Source organism: Ochotona curzoniae, unplaced genomic scaffold (genome assembly GCF_017591425.1).
Source record: "Ochotona curzoniae isolate NIBS_2020 unplaced genomic scaffold, NIBS_Ocur_1.0 contig_1031, whole genome shotgun sequence".
Classification (NCBI taxonomy): domain Eukaryota; kingdom Metazoa; phylum Chordata; class Mammalia; order Lagomorpha; family Ochotonidae; genus Ochotona; species Ochotona curzoniae.
In genome coordinates this window covers 874,822-898,251 of record NW_024464927.1, presented here as the reverse complement: position 1 = coordinate 898,251, position 23,430 = coordinate 874,822, and the positions used below count along the sequence as shown (strand labels likewise).

Here is a 23,430-nt window from a genome sequence, read left to right as displayed (position 1 = left end):
TTCTTTAGTCCTATTTTGCCTCTGCGTGTGCTTGTGGATAATAATTCTCCTAGATGAAATTACTTTTTGTGGATTTTTTTTTAAGATTTTGCTTATTTTTCTTGGAAAAGGCAAATTTGCAGAGAGAGGGAAAGACAGAGAAAGATCCTCTGTCTGCTGATTCATTCCCCAATGGCTGCAGTGCCTGGGACTGAACTGATCTGAAGGCAAGATCAGGAGCTTCCTCTGTGTCTCCCATGTGGGGTTGCACAGTCCCAAGGATGCAGGCCATCTTCCACCACCTTTGCAAACCACAAGAAGGGAGCTGGATGAGAAGTGGAGCAGCAGTGACATGAACCGGTGCCCATACAGGATGACAGCGCTGCAAGCAGAGAATTAGCCACTTGAGCCATTATGCTGGCCCCTTCCCTTTTGTTTCTAAAGTCACCATGAAGCTGCTCAAGATGATTATTGCTGGACTAGCGTTGTTGTGCAGAGTGCATTCAGTTGATGCTTGCGATAATCAAGAATTCTGTCGTAGTCCTGGTTGCATTGCCCTCAGTCCAGCTACCTGCTAGTGTAGGTCCCTAGTACTTGGTCTCGAGCCACCCACGTGGAAGAGCTGCATGGCATTGCAGGGTTCTGACTTGGGCCTGCACAGCCATTTGGGGAATTAACTAATGTATGAAAGAGATCTGTCTATATCACTCTGTCATGAAGTGTGTTTGCCTTTCGATCAATGAATATTTTCTAAAACAGATCCTTGATGTTTCTGCCATTCTGTAGGGCTTGTCTCTTAACCAGCAATGCATCATCTATAAGGGACATCCTTGGACACAGTTGCCTAGTGCTTAACAGTTAAATCTTTCTCTTTATTGTAGTCTTCATTTGTTTTTCACAATAGTGGCCTATCCAGGTTCTTAGATCTGTCCGATTTGGCCCTGAGAGAGTTTCTTCACACATTTTTGTATGTTTTTTAAGCATTCTGATTTTGGGGGGTCGTTCTGGTTTTTTTGGGTTCTTTTGGCTGTTGTTTGTGATCATTTCCCTTGTGGTTAACTCTTCTGTGCCTCTCAAGATAAATGTGTTGCTGCTTCTTAGTATCTTTTCAGTCCTTCCCTTCCTGTCTGAGCTGCGGCTCCCTGGTTTGAATTCTGATCACCTAAGTTACTATAAAATTCTCTTAGTCATTCTGCCCGTCATACAGCCTTATATTAAATCAGTGTTAAACATCTCCTTCACGGGTCCAGTTCAGCACTAATCCAGTAAGCATGTGAGAGCAGGGACCTAGGTCTTTGTGTTTTCGTGATCCGGTCACACAGTAAATGCACTGAACGTCAGTAGCATCTTGAAGATTTAGTTACTCTGATTTGTTAACTTAAAGTGAGTTAACCTGTCAAGTTTTATCCTTTGGATAATGTTCACTGCCCACAATTCCCTACATTACACATCAGCTGCTGTCTCCTGGCAGCAGAGTATTTTTAGACTTTTTTTGTTGTTGTTTTTACCTTTTTCTCAGCAGTGATTAATCAGTTCTGCTTCAGCAGAGAAAATATGGATTTCCATATTGCTTGAGCCACAAGGTCCATTAGTCCTATCACAACTGTAGAATGTGTATAAATATGAAATGCTTTCAAATGTCTGTGGTTGGTTTCCAGTGATAGTATTAATTATGAAAATCAAGAATACATTGTGAGTTAGATGGAAGGAACCGTAAATCTTACCTAACTGAAAAATTACTTAACTGTACTCATGATCTGTTTGTGTCTTTTCTTTGTTGAAATCTAAGGGAAAGAGATGGAGAAGATCAAGAAATGTCTTCATCCAAGTCAGCACGAACAGAAATGTCTTGTTCTCTTCTAGAACAAACCCAACCTGCCCCAGTCTTAATATGGGAAAACACACAGCAGCATCTATCTCAGAATGAGCCTCTTGACAAAGAAACAGATAACTTGATTCTAGTGAACAATTTCAAATCTGATGTGAAAAATTCTGCTCATCAGTCTCTTTGCCCGGAAAAGCTAATAACTAAAAAGAGAAAAGAAATGGATGATCGGGCCATAGAAGATGAAGTCTTGGAAGAGTTATTCAAGAACAGAAAACCAGAGTTGGAAATGCAAGTGAATGTTCATAAACAAGAGGAAAATGTCAATATGAGAAAAAGGACCAAGATGGATCTGGAAACAGGCAGCACTCGCAATGATGAAACAGCACTAGAAAGAGACAAAGGATCTGTAAGTGTCTTTTAAAATTTGTGTACTGAATTATTTATTTGAAAGGCGGTGTGACAAGAAGGGAAGGATGTGGGGAGAGAGAGAGATTGCAGCCAGGTGGCCATGACAACCTGGACTTGGCAAGCTCAATCTCAGCAATAGGAATTCCATGCAGGTCTCCCCGTGGTGACATGTTGAATCCAGCCTGAGCTGGATTTCCAAAAGGTAGTTTCTAAACGATGTTGATGGTAGAACTATTCTGTGCTTTGTTTTTTTTTTTTTTCTAAAATGTATGTATTTGTTTGAAAGAGTAACAGAGAGGGCTGTTGAGAGAGATACCTTCCAGCTGCCAGCTCACTTGGCAAATGGCCATAGCAGTTAGGGCCAAAACCTGGAGCCAGGAGTTACATCCTGGTCTTCCATATTGGTGACAGGGAATTAAGTACTTAAGCTGCTCCCTTCCTAGGCGGGCGTATCAGCAGGAAGCTGGAACAGGAGTGGAGCAGAAGGATTTGAACTGGCCCTCGGGTATGGTGTACTGGTAACACAATGTGCAGCTTAAACCACGTTAGCACAATGCCAGCCCCTAGAACTGTTCTTTCTACTTTGGGACTTAATACAGATTCTAGTATGTCCATAGATTTACTGTGAGTTAAAATGGAAAACTTAGTGCTATTCCTGCAATGATTTTATCCTTTTTCAGTTATTTCTATTCTGTTTGAACTTTTATTTTATTTTCAATGTTATTTACAAAATTGAGGGAAATGTAGAGCATGTGGGCCTCCAGTTAGGGTGGGGAGGGAGGAGGGTGGGACAAATGTATCAGTTCTTTTTTGTTTTTTTCTCATGTGTCCACAGTGGGAAAGAAAGGCAGTCACTCCTTGCTGTCAAACTACATCAGCACCTAGGGATGGGGGCCAGTCATTTGATGAGAATTAGAGACCCCGATGTGGGGAAGAATGTTGCAAGGCTGATAACTTGAGTGGTTGTGTTAGTTCTGGGTTGTGTCGGCTTCGTTGCATGAGGTTGAGAAAATTTGCAAAGTTTATCAGCTCCAAGTCTTATGAGGTCACTCCTCATCTGTCAGGCATGCTGTCAGGGCCCCCCACTGCAACATGCCCCGACCCCTTTCCTCAGGTAGTCTGCAGCACCCCTGCCATTGAGCAGCACACAGTAAGCCTGAGGGCCAGTGTGTGCAGGGGGCTTCCCAGCCTAGTGTCTGTCCCCTGCCCCCCACTGCATGGCATTTGCTGCAAATCTTTAAAAAGAATAAGATAAAATAAGCAGCTATGCTGGCACACTGATTTACATAACACTGGATTGGCATTATCCAGGCCAAGAATGCCCACCTGCTATTGGCTGCTTTTCTCCCAACAGTAGAACACTTGTCTAGGTCCAAGACAATCTAGGCAATTGCCTCCTGCAATGGTAACATTCTTCTTAGTAGCACCCACTGCGTCTGTGGTCTAGTTCTTCCTCCCCTCATTATATCCACCTAGTCCAAAGTTTTCCTTCTCATTTAAAATTATATCATTTTCTACTACCCTGTCATAATAGCTATTACTTGGGAGATACCATCATTATATTTGCAATCTGGGCCCGGCGCGGTGGCGCAAGTGGTTAAATGTCCTCGCCTTGCACGCCCGGGATCCCATATGGGCGCCGGTTATAATCCCGGCAGCCCCACTTCCCTTCCAGCTCCCTGCCTGTGGCCTGGGAAAGCAGTCAAGGACGGCCCAAAGCTTTGGGACCCTGCACCCATGTGGGAGACCCGGAAGAGGCTCCTGGCTTCAGATCGGCATAGTATCGACCCGTTGCGCTCACTTGGGGAGTGAATCATTGGACGGAAGATCTTACTCTCTGTCTCTCCTCTCTGTATATCCGCCTTTCCAATAGAAAAATAATAAAAGTAAAAAAAATATTTGCAATCAGCCTACAGTGCAGTAGTAAATATCCATTGAACATGGGCGGACACTAACTGTACTGGGTCTCACAGATACTGGGACTTATGTTGATGCCCTGTGATTTTGTTGATCTCTTCTGTCAGCTTTCCCAGAATGTCATTCGTTCATTTAGTTAGTTAGTTACACTGGAGACTGAACATGCAAATAAGAAAGGCAATCTGAGATGTTATTTATTCATAGGCCTTGAGTAAGATCTCTGACCTGGTGATAGACTTACATGACACATGAGAAAAAGTATAGGTCATCCCCAAGCTTACATTCTGAGAATCCACGTTGATAATTATGTGATTCTCTAAGTTACAAAATAAAAAGTTAGAGGCTGGTATTATGGTGTGGTGGGTTAAGCCACTGCGTGCCATGTCTGCATCCCATATAGGAACTGGTTTGTGTTTGCTGCTCCTCTTCTGATCCAGCTCCCTGCCAATGGCCAGGGAAAAGCAGTGGGAATGGTCCAAACGTTTGGACCCCTGCCACCTGTGTGAGACTTGGGTGAAGCTCCTGGTTTCAGCCTGGCTTAGTTCTAGGCAATGCAGCTACCTGGAAAGCGAGCCGATGGATGGAAGATATCTCTCTCCTTCTCTGTCAGTAACTGTGTTATAAATAACTACATAAATGTTATTATTAAAAAAAAATAAAACCCTAGGAGAATTAGCAGGTTGAAGGATGTAGAGAAGAGGAAGGTAGGAGAAGGTTCATATATTGAATGTATGTTATCATTGTGTCTAAATGAAGTTAAAATATTCTGAAGGTGATAGCAACTGGATGTATATTAAAGTAGTCATGCCTAGTAAGGTTGAAGACACATATTTACTCGTAATAATTGGTGAGTGAAGCATTAATTTTCTTTAGTTCCTAAACATGCACTTTCCAATCTCCTTTTCAAAAGTGATGTGAATATTTATTGCTGTAACATTGAAAACTTTATATAAAATGATATGTCGTGCACTGTATCTAAAGGGATTGTAGTATTACTGAAAGTTTAGGAAACTCTTTATGTAATATGGTTTTGCCTAGAACATGATCTGGACATCTCAGCATGAAAGATACTGTGATTCTATACAGGACACTCTCCACTTTCATTGCAGACAAGTATCTTGAACAGTTAATGTGACTTTATAATTGTAAATATGAGTTAAGATCCCAATGTAACATATCTAAACAGAATTAAGGTGTTTTTCTTTTGATTATACAAGTCATTTGCAAGAATTAGGAAATGTGGAAGACAAAGGGAAACACAGTGACAGTTTATTGGTGTTCCCACTATAGGAATGAAGGAACAATTTCCCTCTGCCCTATGAACCTTTCCTGGAATAAAGTGACAGAATGAAGTAGGAGGAAAGGCATTTAAAGAAGGGGAAAGATTCACATCATGGGGCAAGGCCACACAAGTGTTTACCACAATCCCAGTTATGCAGAAACATAGGTCCCGCTTTTCCACAGGGAAGGGGAGAAGAAGGGAGCAGTGGTACAATGGCAAATGATTTTTAGGGGAACTCAGTGTGCTTCTAGAACTTACTATAGGCCTGAACAAAGTCTGTTTGGCTTGCCCAGTGGACAGTGGCTTGTGTTTAAGATTGATTGATTTGAAAGTCAGGGCTACAGAGAGGCAGAGACAAGGAGAGCTTGCATGTGCTAGTTCACTCTTCAGGTGGTCACAGCCTCCAGGACTGGCAGGTGAAGCCAGGAAGTTCTAGGACTCCAGGTGGGAGGCAAGTAGCTCAAGGTCTTGGGCCATCTTCTGCTGTCAGCCGTCTGGGAGACCCAGATGAAGCTCCTGGCTCCTGGAACCTGGGTTTGACCTGGCCCAATCCTAGTTGTTGTGTCCATTGGGTGAGTGAACCAGCAGAAGGAAGATCTTTTTCTGCTTCTTTCTCTGTAACTCTGCCTTTCAAGTTAAGTAAATATGTATATTTTTGGTAACTCCTATGAGCAATATTTTATGAATTTTATTCCTTTAGCAAGAAAGTGAAATTGGGAAGAAGTGTGATCTCAAGCAAGAATCACTGTGGTCAGTCAAAGAAGTGTCCATCAAAGAAGAAGCTTGCGTGAGGAAATTTTTATGTGTTCTATTTTATTTGTACAAGATGTGACGTGTAGGGAGCAACTATCATCTGTTTCCTTCATTGTACATTCTTAGGATTAATTGTTTCTCTTTCTGCAATTCTGATCCTGTTCTTCCTTGTGCCTCCTCTGGAAATGAATGCTGTTGTTAACTGTGACAGTATGGAGTCATTCCTTGCCTCCTGTGACATCAGTAGGTACATGACCAGGAGCAAGACATTTTCAGACTCATAAAAATCAAGTTCTTTACTTAAATAATGAGGGTGAAACCTGGAGGGCAGGAGAGATGTGAGATATTTGTGAACTGTGGAGGTATTAGGCTACTGCTTTTTAGAAAGAGTCCCTGACAGTGCTCTGCCTGTCTCAGGAACCCCTGCTTGCTGTCTGTTCTGGTTTTCCTTTCCTTCCTGACTGCCTGTAATTTAGACCTGTTAGCACTTTCCCCTGTTATTGTTTCCAGTTTAGCAGCTTCAGGAGCAGCTGCAACAGTGGTGCTGTGTGACTGACTAGGTAGCTAATAGCAAATGTCATGAATCAGAGGTCACTGTTAGCAAGTGAAGGATGTCTGAAGGAATCCTGAGGCTGATTTTAGAACTCTTCATCTGGAAAAAGAAATGGCTTGTGAGTGAATGAGGTAACGTCTGAAAACAAAAATTGATTATTTTGAGGTATTAAAGAAATTAAAAATAAAAAAGTGCTGAGAATCCATGAATGCCTAAGTATGGTAGATGACCTGTGGAACATGTAGAATATGTAATCATCTGTGTGAGCCGTTCTAATGAGAAGCAGACAGTGCTGAGGTTTTGTATTGAGAACATATGCACGAAGGTGAGCTGTTTATTTATTAGGATAGGATACTAAATTTAAAATCCCATATGATTTTTAGTCTCCTATTACAGGCCAATGTGTTGAAATGTTTCCAAAGTTATAAAGCATTTGAATTAATAATTTTGGGGATTTGAGGAAGATATGATTTGGTTCCAAATACAAAGTGCAGGCACCAAAAGCAAACTTGTGTCTCCTCAGACGTTCTAAGTTTTTGCCGTAAGTTCCTAAATAACAAGTAATTTTATTTCTCCTTTTCCATCCCTTATGACTCCATTTAAGAACGATGATGAACTTCGGGAAGATGGCGAGGAGTTTCCAAAGAAGCTGTTACTGACTGAATTTAGATCATTGGTGGTTATCTCCACTTCCAGAAATCTGTCGGATGTAAATATTGATTATGGTCAACTGAAGAATTTCAAGAAATTCAAAAAGGTAGTTCTTTCTTTAAGTGTATCACAAGAGGGCAGTGTTTGAAATGTTTTTAGAAATATTGTTAAGATTAAATGGTAATGAAAGCAGTTTATGTTCAAAATGGATGCAGTTTCTTCTACTTAAAAGCTGAGCACAACCAGTAATGAAGGCTGCAGGCATTCTATTATTTCATGCCTTTATAAAACCAAATAGAAACCCAGTCATGTATCCCTTAACAACACTGAGATACATTCTGAGGAGACAGTTTCATCATTGTGCGATACCATGGTGTAGATCATATCACCTGACTACGTATCTAGCTTATATATTAAAACTGTTTGGAACCAGAGTCAATAATGTAAGTGTGTCATTGACCCGAATACCATAATATACACATTACTCCATGGACACTGAATGTTGCATCAGATCTGAATTCCTGCTTATTAAGGAACTGACATTACATAAACTTGATTAGCGCAACTAATGGGATATCACTGGTTCAATCAGTGCGAGTTTGTTATCTGTTCTGGGGATTTGTTTCTTGATCCAGACCTAACACTAACTGGTGGCCTTTGCCCTCTGCATTTGATCAGAGGACAGTAATTATTTCAGTGTCTGCCGTAACTGACATAGTGTAGCTCTTTGTCTGTGATGTGAGCGTGTACTGTTGTCATTTCTCAGGTTGATTTGTACCTGCTATGATGCTACTAGAGGGGTCTGAACTCCGTCCGACAGGAGCAATCTCTTCTGCTTAGACGAGATCCCTCTCATATGACGCCTTTTTAGTGGTGCACTTGCTCTTTCCCAACTCACAGCTGTGGCTTGTGAATAGAAACTCAAAAGGGACGAGATTTTATTATTGATTAAGTTACCAGGGAAAAATGTGGTGTTTGCTATTGGTATGTAAATAAGTATAAAACAGTGTAAGTAGTTAAATACCTAGAAAGTAGTTTGAATATATAAAAATCATGAGAAATATTGATATGCTAAAAATTATTTTTAAGCTACAAATGGTATTCAAACCAAATTTATTTGGAAATGGTACTGAATTGCCTCTAATTAAAATGAATTTGAGTTCTATCTAAATCAGTAATATGGTGGTTGTTGTGCTTTGAAAAATGCATTTGCACACAGAATGTTTTTAGTGCAAACTGTTCATTTGTAAATAGTTAAAAGGTCATTTAGAGTATGAATTGATCATTGTATTTGTTAGTTAAGTGTTAAAAACCGTATTACTTTGACTGATTAACAGGTCACGTTTCCCGGAGCAGGAAAACTGCCACACATCATTGGAGGATCAGATCTAATAGCTCATAATGCTCGAAAGAATGCGGAATTGGAAGAGTGGCTAAGGCAGGAGATGGAGGTTAGTACAAGTGAAGCCCACAAACTGAGATAAACTACAGATGCAAGTTTCTTAAGATTGAGCTCTTAAAAACAACTACTTAGAACCAGAAACAAGGATAACTGGCCTGAGATCATTCAAGAAACGTGAGATCTGAAGCCTTGAGATTAATCTGTACTTTCTGGATCACTTCTATTAGAAAATTCTACTTTATTGGTATTAGTTTACAAAATGGTACATAAGCAAGTGGGTTAGTTAACATTCTGATCTAAACAGGAAAAAGTTTTCAGCCACAAAAAAAGTATGGGTGTGTAGACTTCTGTAGGTTATTACAAATCTATCAGTGATAAATTTGATAGATAGCCTGCTGTTTCTAAAGCAGGAACTGTGTGTGAGTAAACATACCTGATCATTTATCATAGGGAATTTTCTTGAGTAGTGCCCATTTTGGAAACCATTAAAATATGGTGTGCCTACCAACAAGTGCACGATAGCTGCAGATCAGTGGGTGTTTCTGTGCTCACAACCACCATCCAAGTTAAGAACAAAACATTCCTAACACCAGGGCTCCAGTTTTTATTTAATCTGTTCTCTTCTGAAAGTCCAATTTGGCATCAGTTAGATTTTCTCACTGTTTTCTCCCATGCATCCTGACCACTTTTCTACATGTTTTCTTTCTTTATGTCACTGAACTTTATTTTTGGCGATATCTTCGGATCATCTCCCCATTTACAGCTTCTTTCTTCAGTTCTGGTTGGTATGTCCTCAGTCCATCGAGTTCTTTTTTTTTTTTTTTATTGTTGCTTACATTGTATTATGTAGTACAGTTTTATAGGCGCTGGGGATTCCCCCCACCCCTCCCATGCCCCTCCCCCCATGGTGGATTCCTCCACCTTGTTGCATAACCATAGTTCAAGTTCAGTTGAGATTCATTGCTTGCAAACACATGCCTAGCATAAAGCTCAGCGTCTTATTGTCCAGATAAGTTCAGTGGCCTCTTGGGGAGACCTTCTATGGTCTGAAGATAGGTCTAACAGAGTAGAGATCCGGTCAGTTAAAAGCCCCAACAAGGCCTCAGTATCAATATACAACATTATGGAATTAATTGACATAGTATTGGGTAAACAATATGTTAAAAATAATGCAAGTTCCATTCTTCGAAACATCTGGGTTGAGACAGTATCAATGACAGGTTCAAAAAATAACAAACAACCATACAAAAATTACAGGTTAAATCAAGGCAAACATGTGGTATCTAATCTTTTGGGATTCGCTCATTTCCCTTAGCATTATAGTTTCCAGTTGTGCCCATTTAGCCACAAAGAACTGCATTTTGTTTTTTTTAATAGCTGAGTAGTATTCCATGGAGTAGATGAACCAAAGCTTTCTTATCCAATCTTCTGCTGATGGGCATTTCGGTTGCTTCCATGTTTTTGCAATTACTGATTGTGCTGCAATGAACATAGGGATGCATGTTGGTTTGTCGTAAAACAGGTGTTTTGGATATATTCCTAGGAGTGCTATTGCTGGGTCATATGGTATGCAGATTTTGAGTTGTTTGAGTGTTCTCCAGACTGATTTCCATAGAGGCTGTACCAATTTGCAGCTCCACCAGCAGTGGAGTAGGGTTCCCTTTTCCCCGCATCCTCGCCAGCAAGCGTCGTTGGTGTTCTTGTTTATGTGGGCCAATCTTGCTGGTGTTAGGTGGTACCTCATCGATGTTTTAATTTGGATTTCCCTTATTGCTAGGGAGCTGGAACATTTTTTCATATGTTTGTTTGCCATTTGGACTTGTTCCTTTGTGAAATGTTTGCCCATTTCCCGTGCCCATTTCTTGAGTGGCTTGTTTGTTTTGGTTTTTTGGTTGTTTTGAAGTTCTTTGTATATCCTGGAAATTAGCCCCCTATCGCCTATATCGTGTGCAAAGATCTTCTCCCACTCTGTGGGTTGCTTTTTTACTTTGTTGATTGTTTCCCTTGCTGTACAGAAGCTTCTTAGTTTGATGAGGTCCCATTTGTTTATTCTGTTCTCAACTGCTATTGCTTTTGGTGTCCTTCTTAGAAAGTCGGAACCTACTCCTAGGTCTTGCAGGGTATTTCCTACATTTTCTTGCAAGAGTTTGAAGGTTTCTGGATGTAGGTTTAGGTCTTTTATCCATGTAGATTGGATCTTGGTGTATGGTGATAGATGTGGGTCTATCTTTTTGTTTCTACAGGCTATCAGCCAGTTGTCCCAACAACATTTACTAAAGAGGCCTTCCCACTTGCTTGAGTTGTCATTGGTCTTTTTGTCAAAGATTAATTGGCTGTATTTGTGTGGGTTCCCTTTTGGTGCTTCTATTCTATTCCATTGATCTTCCTTTCTGTCTTTGTGCCAGTACCAGGCTGTTTTGATAACCACTGCTCTATAGTATGTCCAGAGGTCCGGGATTGTGATTCCCCCTGCTAACTTCTTATTTTTCAGGATGGTTCTAGCTATTCGTGGTTTTTTGTGTTTCCAGATGAACTTTTGAATCATTGTATCCAGTTCCGTGAAGAATGTTTTGGGCAATTTGATTGGAATTGCATTGAAAATGTATATTGCTTGTGGTAGTATAGACATTTTAATGATATTGATTTTGCCTATCCAGGAGCACGGGATGTTATTCCATCTTTTGAGGTTTTGTTCAATTTCCTTTTTAAATAGTTTGTAGTTTTCTTCGAATAGGTCTCCTACGCTTTTGGTTAGATTTATTCCCAAATACTTCATACTTCTCTCTGCTATTTTGAATGGTATCCTGTTGGTTAGATCTTCTTCCATCTTGGTGTTATTTGCGTACACTATGGCTGTTGATTTTCGTTCGTTAATTTTGTACCCCGCCACTCTGCCAAACTCTCGTATAAGTTCTAGCAGTTTCTGTATTGAGTCTCCTGGTTTTTCTATGTATAGGATTATGTCATCTGCATATAGTGAAAGCTTGACTTCTTCGTTTCCTATACGTATGCCTTTGATTTCTTTTTCTTGTCTTATGGCCTCTGCAAGTACCTCTAGGACTATGTTGAATAGCAGTGGTGATAGCGGGCACCCTTGTCTTGTTCCAGATCGCAGTGGGAAGGGTTCTAGCTTTTCTCCATTCAGTATGATACTGGCATTGGGTTTTTCATAAATTGCTTTGATTATGTTGTGGATTTTCCCATCTATGCCTACTTTGGCTAGAGTTTTTAGCATGAAGAGGTGTTGGATTTTGTCGAAAGCTTTTTCTGCATCTATTGAAACTATTATGTGGTTCTTGTTTTGCAGTTTTTGGATATGGTTTATAACATTTATGGATTTCCGAATGTTGAACCATCCCTGCATTCCAGGGATGAATCCTACTTGATCCGGATGAATGATCTGTCTGATGATTTTTTGAATTCTATTGGCTAGGATTTTGTTGAGAATTTTAGCATCAATGTTCATCAGAGAAATAGGTCTGTAGTTTTCCTTCTCTGATGGTTCTCTGTCCGGTTTTGGGATTAAGGTGATGTTAGCTTCATAGAATGAGTTTGGGAGGGTTGCTTCCTCCTCTATTGTTTTGAAGAGCTTGTAGAGGATTGGGGTTAGTTCTGTTCGGAATGTTTTGTAGAATTCTGTAGTGAAGCCGTCTGGGCCTGGGCTTTTTTTCGTTGGGAGATCTTTGATGACTGTTTCAATCTCTACCTCGGTTATGGGTTTATTTAATTCTGCAGTTGCCTCCGGACTGAGTTTTGGTAAGTGGTGGGAGTCCAAGAACTTTTCTATTTCTTGGTGGTCCTCAAATTTGTGGGAGTACAGTTCTTTGTAGTAATTTCTAATTATTTTCTTAATGATTGCAGTGTCTGTTGTTATGTTGCCTTTTTCATCTTTAATGCTATTGATTCTCACTTTCTCTTGTTTTTTTTTTGGTCAATCGGGCCAGTGGAGTGTCTATTTTGTTTATTTTCTCAAAAAACCAACTTTTTGATTTGTTGATTTTATGTATAGTTTTTTTGATTTCTATTTGGTTTATCTCCTCCCTTGTTTTGATGATTTCTTGTTTCCTATTGTGCGTGGGACTCTTCTGCTGCTGTTTTTCCAGATCCTGGAGGTGTGAGGTTAGTTCCTGTATTTGGCGTCTTTCTTGGGCCTTGACATGTGCTCCGATTGCGATGAATCTACCTCGTAGCACTGCTTTGGCGGTGTCCCACAAGTTTTGGAATGTTGTATCAGAGTTTTCATTGGTTTCCATAAATTTTTTGATCTCATCTTTAATTTCTTCTCTGACCCATTGTTCGTTTAATAGCATATTGTTCAATTTCCAAGAGTGCCTATACTTCCTGGGGAGTTTTGAGTTGTTGATTTCCAGTTTCATCCCATGGTGGTCTGAGAGGGTACATGGTATGATACTAATGTTTTGGAAGTTGTTTAGATTCGCTTTATGTCCTATCATGTGGTCGATTCTGGAGAAGGTGCCATGCACCGCTGAGAAGAATGTATAGTCTGTGGCCTTAGGATAAAAAGTTCTATATATGTCTACTAAGTCCAGTTGTTCTATTGTTTGTGTGAGCTCTGTTGTTTCTTTGTTGAGTTTTTGTTTCGTAGACCGGTCCATTGTTGTTAGAGGTGTGTTGAGATCGCCTACAAGAATTGTGCGGGTGTCTATGTCTTCCCTTAAGTCTGTAAGTAATTGCTTTACGTAAGTAGGTGCATTAAGATTCGGTGCATAAACATTAATGATGGTGATTGCTTCTTGATGGATCATTCCTTTCACCAGTATAAAATGGCCTTCCCTGTCTCTTTTGATGTTAGTTAGAATGAAATCTATCTCGTCTGAAATTAGGATAGCTACCCCAGCTTTTTTTTCTCGTCTATTGGCGTGAAATATCTTTTTCCATCCCTTCACTTTCAGTTTCTTTGCATCCTTTCTGGTTAGATGCGTTTCTTGTAGGCAACAGATGGTTGGGTCTTGTTTGATGATCCATTCTATTAATCTCTGTCGTTTGATTGGTGAATTTAGACCATTTGTGTTGAGAGTTAAAATTGAGAGGTTGCAATTTTGCCCTGCCATGTGATTGTGTTGTGTGTGTGTTGTTGCCTATGTAATTGTCTTGTTTGTGCGGCCTTTAGTTTGGAGACCTTCTTATTTGCCAACTTTGTTTGTGATTTGCCTCCTTTTTGTCCGGGACTAGCGCATTTCTAAGGAGACTTTGCAGAGCTGGTTTTGTGTAGACATATTCTTCTAGTTTTTCTTTGCTATTGAAGTATCTGATTTCGTTCTCATATACAAATGAGATCTTTGCTGGGTAGATTATTTTTGGTTGACAGTTGTTTTGTTTCAGGACTTGGAAGATCTTTGTCCATTCTCTCCTTGCTTGTAGGGTCTCTTCGGAGAAGTCAGCAGTGATTCTGATGGGTTTTCCCCTGTATGTGATCTTTTCTCTACTTCGTACTTGTCTCAGGATTCCTTCTTTGTCTTCATTGGAGTAGAACTTGAGCACCGTGTGTCTGGGTGAAGATCTCTTTGGATCATGTCTGTTGGGAGTTCTCTGTCCATCCTGTATGCGGGGTGGATTCGTGTTCCAAGTGTTTTGGAAGTTTTCCTGTATAATTTCATCAAGCACTGCTTGCATCCCAGATTCTCTTTCTACTCCCTCGGGGAGGCCGATGATCCGAATATTCAATTTTCTAAGGTAATCCTTCATCTCTTGCATCATTTTATTAGTTTTGCTGAGGTTTGTCTCCAGCTGTTTAATTCGCTGGGCACCTTCATTTTGTGTGTCTTCTGTTTCAGAGATCCTTTCCTCTGCCGCATTTATTCTGTTGATGAGGCTTTCAATTTTATTATCTTGGGCATCCAGTTTGGTTTTGATTTGTTGTATTTCGGTGATTATGCGGTTCTGGAGGTCTTCCAGCTTTGTGTCCACGTCTCTGAGAAATTTTAGCATTATTTTCATCAATTCCTTTGCTGGTAACACTTCCATGTCTTCATCTCGTATCGCCGATATTGATAATGGCTTTTGGCCCTTGTTTGGTGGGGTGCTGGCTCTTTCATCTGGAGCACAACTCTTTCTGGTGGTTTTTCCCATTGCGTTGGTGTATTCTGGTGGGGCAAATGGACCCGTGTGTTGAGGGGCTGTCAGGTGCTTTCCTGTAGAGATTGGAGCCTGCAGGCGTGGTGTTGCCGGGCGTGGTAATTTTCAAGGCACCGTTGGTGCGTTCTCAGGGCCCGGGGCTGTAGAGCACCACCTTGGGGGCCCAGTGGATTCCAGGCACACTCTGGGCACCTCTTCTACAGGTGTGACACCCCAGGGCGTGGAGGGATGGAGGCGCTCTCTGGGTGTGCCCCCTTCACGGGAATCCACAGGGCGTAGAAGGTTTTATGTGCTTTCTCCCTGCGTTCTCCGTGTCAGGGACTGCAGGGTTTTTCAGAGCCCACCTGGTGCGTCTCCCACACACGGGACTGTGGGTGAGGCACTTTCCAGGCGTGGCTCTTGTGCAGTGAATCCACCACTCGTGGTGTGTGGGTGTTCAGAGCCCCTGCTCCCGTGTGGCTCCCCCACACAGGCCCTTAGCGGAGGAGTGGCCCAGGCGCCCTGTTATAATGACTTCACGGCAGGTTCGCACCGTGTCAGTTTGGTGCAGGAGTTTTCAGAGCTCTCCTGGTGGGTCGCCCACGCTCAGAACTGCAGGGTGGGAGGCGAGAAGTGAGCAGTTCACTCTATGGGAGTGGTACCTGCGTGTCAGGGACACACAGCGCTACACTTCCCAAATCTCAGAGCTCTCCTGACACCTGACACCTGCGCTGCGGAGGTGCTGCTGCTGCAGGCGGGGCCGCCAAGCCCGCTCGGTGCAGCGTTCAGAGTCCTCCTGGTGGTTTCGCGCACTCACCAGGCAGGATGTGGGGGACTCCAGACCCTCGCCAGCTGCCTCTGCGCACCGAGCCGCACTGGCCCCCTCAGCGCAGGAACATCCGAGGCGCCTTCCCGGGGCCCCCTCAGCCACCAACACCACTGTGCGTAGTTCCACACAGACCCAACAGTTTCGGCCGCCTGCTCCGCGTTCTCAGAGGCTGAAACCTCAGCAGGGGGCGAGGAATGCGGAGGCTGCCATGTCAACCCCCAGCTCACCAAACGTCCGGCCGCTGCAGTCTGCCTCCACCGCTGCCGAAGGCCTCCCGCCGGCGACGATCCCCCTGATCTCCCCGCCTCCGAGCTGGCCGCGTCTCCCGTCAGGCCGTTTTCAAAAATGACTCAGCAGGTCTGGAGTGGGATGTCGGTTTCACTGCCTTTGCCCTGCTCCGTTCTCGTTGTTCTTCCGAGTTGTGTGGATCTTTTTGGCTCCACACTGTCCCAGGGAACTTCACGGACCTCTCCCTGCGGTTCCCTGCTGTTCCTCTTTGCTGCTTCTGTAGCGTTCTATCCTTCTCTCGCTGGATGCTCCCTCACAGCCTTCCTCCTACGTCGGCCATCTTCTTCCCCTCAGTCCATTGAGTTCTAATTCAGCCTAGTGCATTGTTGGATCACTGGGAGTCTGTTGCATTCTTCTGTAAATTTTCTTGTTTCCTGCTGATTCTTTTAAGTTCCTCTTTCCTTTGCCTGTGAGATCAGTACCTGGTATTTCTTGATCCTTGATCTGTTTTGCCCTTTTTTTCCAGAGTATCTATTTTGTATGCTCTGATTGTGATCACTTTCCTTGGAATGTTATCTGTGTGTTTTCTTTGGATTGTAGGTTCAGTTTATTTCCTCCAGAAAAATAAAGTTTGCATCTATATGCCAGTCTTGCTCACCAATACGTGACCACTTTACAGTCTCTTGTGATACTTGTTTTTGGAGCACTCAGTATGTATTTGGAGTCAGAAGCCTAAAGTAAAATTTTATTTCCTTCTTTTATCAGGTGCCAGAGTCGAGACACACACAGTGCTGTGGTCTGTCCTGTGTTTTGTAGTTTACGTTTCTTTCTCCCTTTAGTGCTGAGTTCATCCTCCCCTTGGGTTTTCTTCTGTGTCCCTGCCAACATCACAGAAAGTGTGTCATTTGTTGCTCTCTGCTGTAAACACAGAGGGTATTGTTTGTGCCTCTGTCCAGCTCCCCTGCTCTATCTTTTGATAGTCCAATTTTTCCACTTTCTGGATGACTTGCGTGTTTGAAGTATCCCTTTTTCAGCTTGAAAGTCAGTAGGAAACAGAATATATACCATTGTCGAATGTTCTCCACTTCTTTTCCTAGAGTACTGTATAAGTGTTCTGATTTTTGAATATAGTTCTGAAGCTTCGTTTTAGGAGAGTCTCTGTGAAAGCTTTTAAAATATTTTTCTTATTTATTGGTCTCTACATTTAAGGCATAACTGTCTTATTGCTATCTACTTCTACTTCTTTTGCATATTTTTAGGCTTTATGTTATTTTTATTTGAAAGGCAGAGTTACAGAGAGAAGGAGAGACAGAGAAGGATGTTCTTCCATCTGCTGGTTCATTCTCCAAATGGCCACAACATCCACAGCTAAGTGATGTGAAGACATGGGCCCAAGAACAGGTCTGGAGATGCAGGATATGATTAGGAAGGTGATAGGAAGCCAGGTTCTCCAGGGATTTGCACCTTGTAAGGGTCAGACTCAGTCACTGAAGGGTTTTGGATGGCAAATGAAGGGATCAGAGGCGGGTTTGAGGAAATGCCCTCAGCACATGGTTTTTCTGTTTTAATGTGTTAGAAGCTTGAGGACTTTAGCATGAAAAGTACTGCCTGGCTGGGGTAGTTCAGCAGCCACTTCAGCATGCTCAGCTGGGACTAAACGGAAGGAGCCCATTTGCTGCTGGGGAAGCACCCCCATCTCAGGCTCATGAGTGGTCTTGTGTCAGTGCACTGGAATTCCATGTAGTAGAAGGGTTCTGCTGGAAAGATCAATTAAAAACTCAACAAACTAATAATATGTGTGGGACACCTGTAGAAGGCAGGTCGGGTAGAATTGTTCTGTTCAAGCACTGGGGCAATGATAGTCTCAGTGTGAAGTGAAAACAAATGATTTGTGGAGGGGGAGATGGTCGGGAGGCCAGAGCTCACTGTGACGCGTCAGCCTGGATATTCATGTCCTTAATATTCACCCCTGAGCAAATGTTTGAAAGTGTGTTCATTTCAACAGGTGCAAATTCAGCACGCCAAGGAAGAATCGCTTGCTGATGATCTCTTTAGGTAAGGTTTAATTCAGCTTTCTTAAACTTTGCATTGTTATTTATATAGATTCCTTTTTGTTGTTCTGCCCTTTTGGACAAATAGGCCCTTCACTACGGGAATGTTTTATTTTTAGGATACCTATTTCCTTGTACTATTTGAGCACCTCTCAGTTGGGCTTATTGGGTATAGCTTTCAAATTTGGGGTCGATGCAGTTGTGCTGTAACACAAGGTAGTTAACATCCGTATTGGCTCATGCAGGGAAAAGGAGGCTTCCTGAGCTAGCTGAACTTGACCACTTTCTGAGATTTATTTTCAACTCTTAAGTAGGCTTATGAATGAATGGGGCTTTGCATTAAGACAAAATGACAGACATTAACTTTAATTGGCACATAGATAAAAACAAAGAAAAATAGATTGGAGTTTTCAAAGTTTGTGGGAGGTTTTAGAGGAGTGTAATGAGTGTTGAAAATGTAATAGGCCAAACAAGTCTTAGTTGACGCTCAAATACTAAACAGAAGAGAAACACAGTGTGAGGGTGCATTTTCCTAATTTTTTTTTTCTCTAATCGTAAAGACAGAAGAAAGTCATGTACTTTTCACAGTCAGTTTGGTTGATTCTCTAATTTTGGAAATACAATCCACTTTTTTTAGATGAGAATGCCTTTTATACTGGTTTAATACTGATTTCTTCAGGATTAAATGCGACTGTCAGGTTGCCCAATTATATTTGTTTAATTGCTGTAGCAGAAACTTTTCTACAGTTATAATTCTATTTGGGGTTCATTCTGTTCTGTTGTGCAAATGGTATGCTTTAATTTCTGAGTGCAGGTGTGTGGGATCCATTCCAAGCCCTACTGAAAGAAGTATAAACATACCGTGACTTTTAAACTATTGTTTTAATTATTTTAGTGCTTTATAACATTTTTTGTTAATGATTTGTTTCAGTTTACAATATATTCATAAAAGCAACATCAAAGGCATAAATGAAAATGAACTGCCAGTCCTTTAATAAAGGATGAAATTGGCATTTCCATCCTGTTGGCTATTGTGTGTGTCTTAAGCTTTCAAAGTAAATGATGATCCCTTACTTTAACATTCTTTAATGCCAATTCTTTCCTTGCAGATATAATCCTAATGCAAAAAGAAGAAGATAACTGAAGGTTTTAAAAAGAAGCTGTGAGGAACGATTTCTAGCAAACACTTCACGCTAACTGGGTTATATACATTTAGTATATAGAAGAAATTTAAGTCACAAATATTTTATGGCCTAAGTTTGTTTAATAAAATGGACAAAACTCTGTTCCTTTCTTGTGTAACTCTGCTGCAGTCCTCATTATTTGATTCCCCTCAGGAAAAAAGAGAGAGAGAGAGAGAGAAATCCATGATACCATGCCCTTTGTGTGCAGAGTATTAATACTTATTCAAATTCCTGCGCATGTAATATTTTCAGTAATTTTCTACACAAGTGAGAGCATAATGTTTACTGTGTTCTGCACTTTGCCCATTTCCATTTAGTAGTTTATATGACCATACGCTTATTTGTATAATTTTTAAACTTCTTTGTTTGTTTGTTTTCCATCTTGCTGTCATGTTTAACTGAAGGGACCCAGATGAAATGGCTATTCTAGTAGTAGGGACTGAGGATTGTATGGAAATCTCCAGCAAGCATGTGCTGGCCACAGGGAAAACCCAGCAAAGTATGAATAATGAAAAACATTGCACAGAGACTAGCCTCAGGTGACTGGAAAAGGAAGACAAGAAATACTGAATGTTTGGAAACTAAATGACACAGTCAATAAGTAATCGATGGGTCAAGTTAGAAATTACAGTGTGGATGGGAATACATTAATATCTGAATGATGATGACAGTGTCGGAGCAGAAGTTGTGGAGACAGCCAGCCCAGTGGTCGGGTGGAGCTTCAGAGCCTCGAGTGCATTCATGAAGAAAAGTAAAAATCACTCCTGACACATCATTACCAAGAAATTAGACGAAGAGCAGCAAATTAAGCCCCCTCAAGGAAGGACATTGAAATGATAAAGGCTGAAGGGTTAGGTGCAAAACCAAATTTGGTTCTTTGGAAACCGTGGATTAAAGTTGAAAAACTGGGGCCAGTGTTGTGGTGCAGGAGATGAAGCCATTCCTTGCAACAGTAGCACACGCTCATCCTGTGTTAGGGCACTGCTTTGAGTTTCCACGGGTCTGTTTCCAAGCCAGCTTGCTGTTGATGTGCCTGGGAAAGCAGCAGGTGAAGCCAAGTCCCTGGGCCCTGTCACCCATGTAGAAGACCCCGGGGGAGTTTCTGCTGCTGCCTGGTCTGGCTCAGTCTTGGCTTGTTGCAGGCATTTGGGGAGTGAACCAATAAATGGAAAAATCTTTGGTTCTCTCTCTCTTCCTCTCTTATTCTGATCCTCAAGTAGATGGAAGTAAACGGATAAACATTAAAATACATAAGAGAGATGGAAGTGACACAACTTGGCGAGTGTGTGATAATGAAATTCTCCTTCTCCATGGGTTGGAATAAGTCAGGCAACTCCTCTGGAAAAACTTAGCTGTGTCAGCTAAAGCTACTGCCGCCCCCTCCAGCAACTAGACATGCACCTGCCAGAAGTGAGAGCATGTGTGTGCCAGAGACCACAGGGCTGTGCATTGCAGTAATTCCTCCACATGAGGGGAAAACGTAACTCCATCAACAGGAGAAGAGGTGAATTGTAGTGTATCCACACAGGCGTGGAGAGGCTGACTCCTGTTTAAGGATGTCATGTCTATTTAACGATGAGGTCAAGAAGCCATTTGTATTGATTTTTTTTTAAGTGAGCAAGACTAATCTGTCGATCACTTGGTACTCTGAGGTGGTAAAGTAGAAGAGCTGCATTCTGGGATCTGGGGAGTTTCATATCAGGCGGCACAGGTGCCGACAGCTCCAAGTGAGTTTCCAAAGGAGCCAGGGGGCGTGGGCCCTTGTGTAAGTGAGCAGCTCTAGTTTACTACAAAGGAGGAAACACTCCATCAAAGGAAATTTCTGCATGCTGTCAAATGGGCTGCACGATCAGGGCAAGAAAAGAACAGATGAATAAATATATATATACAGTGTGTCTAGGAAATAGATATAATAAGGCTCATTAAGTAGAAGTCCGGTAGCCTTTTGCATGCACCTGGAATGCTTCCTGACACCTGCAGTCAAGGAGGGGAGCTGACCAGATGTTGACATTCCCCAGCAGCAACTTGACAGGTGCAGTAAGAGCTTTACTTGGCTTGTGGCTGTAGGGAACTCAAGTCCAAGATCAGGCAGTCCCATGGTTTGGCCTCCCACAAGGGTAGTAGATGGCCCAGGGAAGACTGCAGGGGGAGCCAGGCAGCCAAGCCAGTGCCTGGAACCCACTCTGCAACAAGCACTACAGAGGGCCTTCAGCCCTCCCACTAGGCCCCACCCTCTAAGGGCTCCCCCAGGTCACCTTAGCATCACCCCCTGGTCCAAGCCTGTGCACATGGGGCCTGGGGACAGTGTGTGAGGTAAGAAGAGTGGAAAGGAAAGGCAGCAGTTGTTAGACCTGGAGCAGGAGGTGCTGATTCTTGTCCAGCATGGTCCTTTGGTGAGGTTTCACTGTTGTATCCTGATAATTTGTGTATTAAAAAAAAATATGTGGATATCTTATTTTTTTAAAAAAAAGCACTTTAAAGTTGTCTATAAATGTGTGAGGATATTCAGAGAAGTGTCCAGAAAGCCATTTGATCATCGACTATGGACCATGATGTAATGGTTCATCTCCAGTCTGTCCCCCAAGGGCCTCTGTAAAGGTACGGGGGTGGAGGGGAGGGGAGGATGGTGTGTGTGTGTGTGATGGACACACCTGTGTATGGTGTGTGAGTGAAATGGACATACCCGTGCCCCCACCACCTTCATCCACTAATTATCTGCATCACTGCTCTTCCCCTGGCCCTGCTCTCCTCCGCACACTGTCTGCTGACTGCCTAGCCCCTGACTGCATAACTAGGGAGTCGACTCAAGTGGCCCGGACCAGGCTGACACAATTGCCCCATCCAATAAACTCGCTCTGTGGCACCACCTTTGCCTCTTCTCCCACACCGATTGGTAGATGAGGTGCCAGGCTTCTGACTTCAGATCTGCTCAGCTCTAGCCATTGTGAACCAGCAGATGGAACATCTTTGCCTCTGTCTTAACGTCTTGTCTTTGATCTCTGTATCTGTCTTTCCTTTTCTCCATAAATCCACATTTTCATTAAAAATAAATAAATCTAAAAAGAAAAAAAGTTACAGAGAGAGAAATCTTTCATGTGCTGGTTAACTTCCCAGATGCCTGTAACAGCCCGGGCTGGGCCAGGAGTCAGAGACTTCTTCCTGCTCGCTCACGTGGCTCAGGAGCCCAAACACATGGCCCACCCTTGTTGCTTTCCCAGGCCATAAATGGGAAGCTGAATTGGAAGTGGACAGCCAGGGCATGCATTGGTGCCCATTTGGCATGTTAATGTCACAGGCCATACCTTAAAACGCCATGACCCCCTCCCCCTGTTCTGCCCCTTCTTGCTGAGCCCCAGGAACAGCATTAGCTGGGGCTTCAAGGTTTCCTTAGCTCCCTGTGCACATCGTGATCTCCCTAAGCCCCACCCCAGGGAGTGGGACTCCCTCACACCTTCCTGAATCCTTCCCCAGAAAAATAGGAGACCCCCCCCCCAAATAATCTCAACTCCACAAGGGGCCAGCGGTCCCGTAGCAAGCCAGGACATCACATCAGGTCTGGTTTTGCAGGTTGTCAGGTGGCTTGGTGTACCCTGCTAGAATGGGCAGCAGTGGGAACCAAAGGATAGTCGGGACTCTGTGCCTGCCACCCCGACTGGTTATGCCCATGAACAGGGAGGCACTTCTGAAAGCAGAAGTGAGATTGAGGGACTCGTGCCTGACTTACCTGAACATGGTTTGAGCAGGTGGCTAGCTGCCTACAAGGGCCTGGGCCGGTATCCAGCCCAGATGGAGAGATCCATGGAGCAGGTGCACGTGGAACTATGAGCCATCCCCAACCCCCAAATGTCCCCTCGCCACTGTCCCAGTCCACATCTTCTGGTCATGGATGTGCTCGGGAATCACCGCCCCCCCCCGGAGTGTCTGGGCTCCTGGCACCTTGCCGCAAGAAGACAACTGTGCTTTGGCAGTGAAGTGTGCTCCATCTCTTCGTTCTACTTTCATCAAGGCTACAGGGTGTGGCACCCCAGCCTGTTGTGGCCAAGGGGGTCTGAACTATACTGCTCTGCCCTGGCAGGTGAGTCACAGGCAGAAGAGGGGTGCTGAGCTGGGCTGCTGTGCCCTGGCAGGTGGAGCATGGGCAGAGGAGCGCTGAACTGGGCTGCTTTGCACAGGCAGGTGGGTTACTGCCAAATGGGAGCTGTGCAACTACAGCTGCAGCTGCACAAACATGCAGGTGTTCCCCATGCACTGCATCCAGCCTCTCTATAACACCACACAACAACAATGCAA

General features: G+C 42.9%; 1 protein-coding gene across 2 annotated transcripts in view; it reads left to right on the top strand.

Annotated features, from left to right (window-relative positions):
* The window catches only part of LOC121164555 (nibrin-like), a 41,931-nt gene extending 22,673 nt beyond the window's left edge, over positions 1-19,258 (top strand). The window contains exons 5-10 of one of the 2 annotated variants that reach the window (XM_040992717.1): positions 1,760-2,213; positions 6,115-6,201; positions 7,325-7,477; positions 8,709-8,822; positions 17,911-17,960; positions 19,066-19,258. In XM_040992717.1, coding sequence (XP_040848651.1) covers positions 1,760-2,213; positions 6,115-6,201; positions 7,325-7,477; positions 8,709-8,822; positions 17,911-17,960; positions 19,066-19,096 — 889 coding nt within the window. In that variant the 3' untranslated portion in view covers positions 19,097-19,258. Of the gene's footprint in view, positions 1-1,759; positions 2,214-6,114; positions 6,202-7,324; positions 7,478-8,708; positions 8,823-17,910; positions 17,965-19,065 lie in introns of those variants that run through there. The other variant, XM_040992708.1, reaches the window with a different exon arrangement.
* The last annotated feature ends 4,172 nt before the right edge of the window (positions 19,259-23,430 follow it).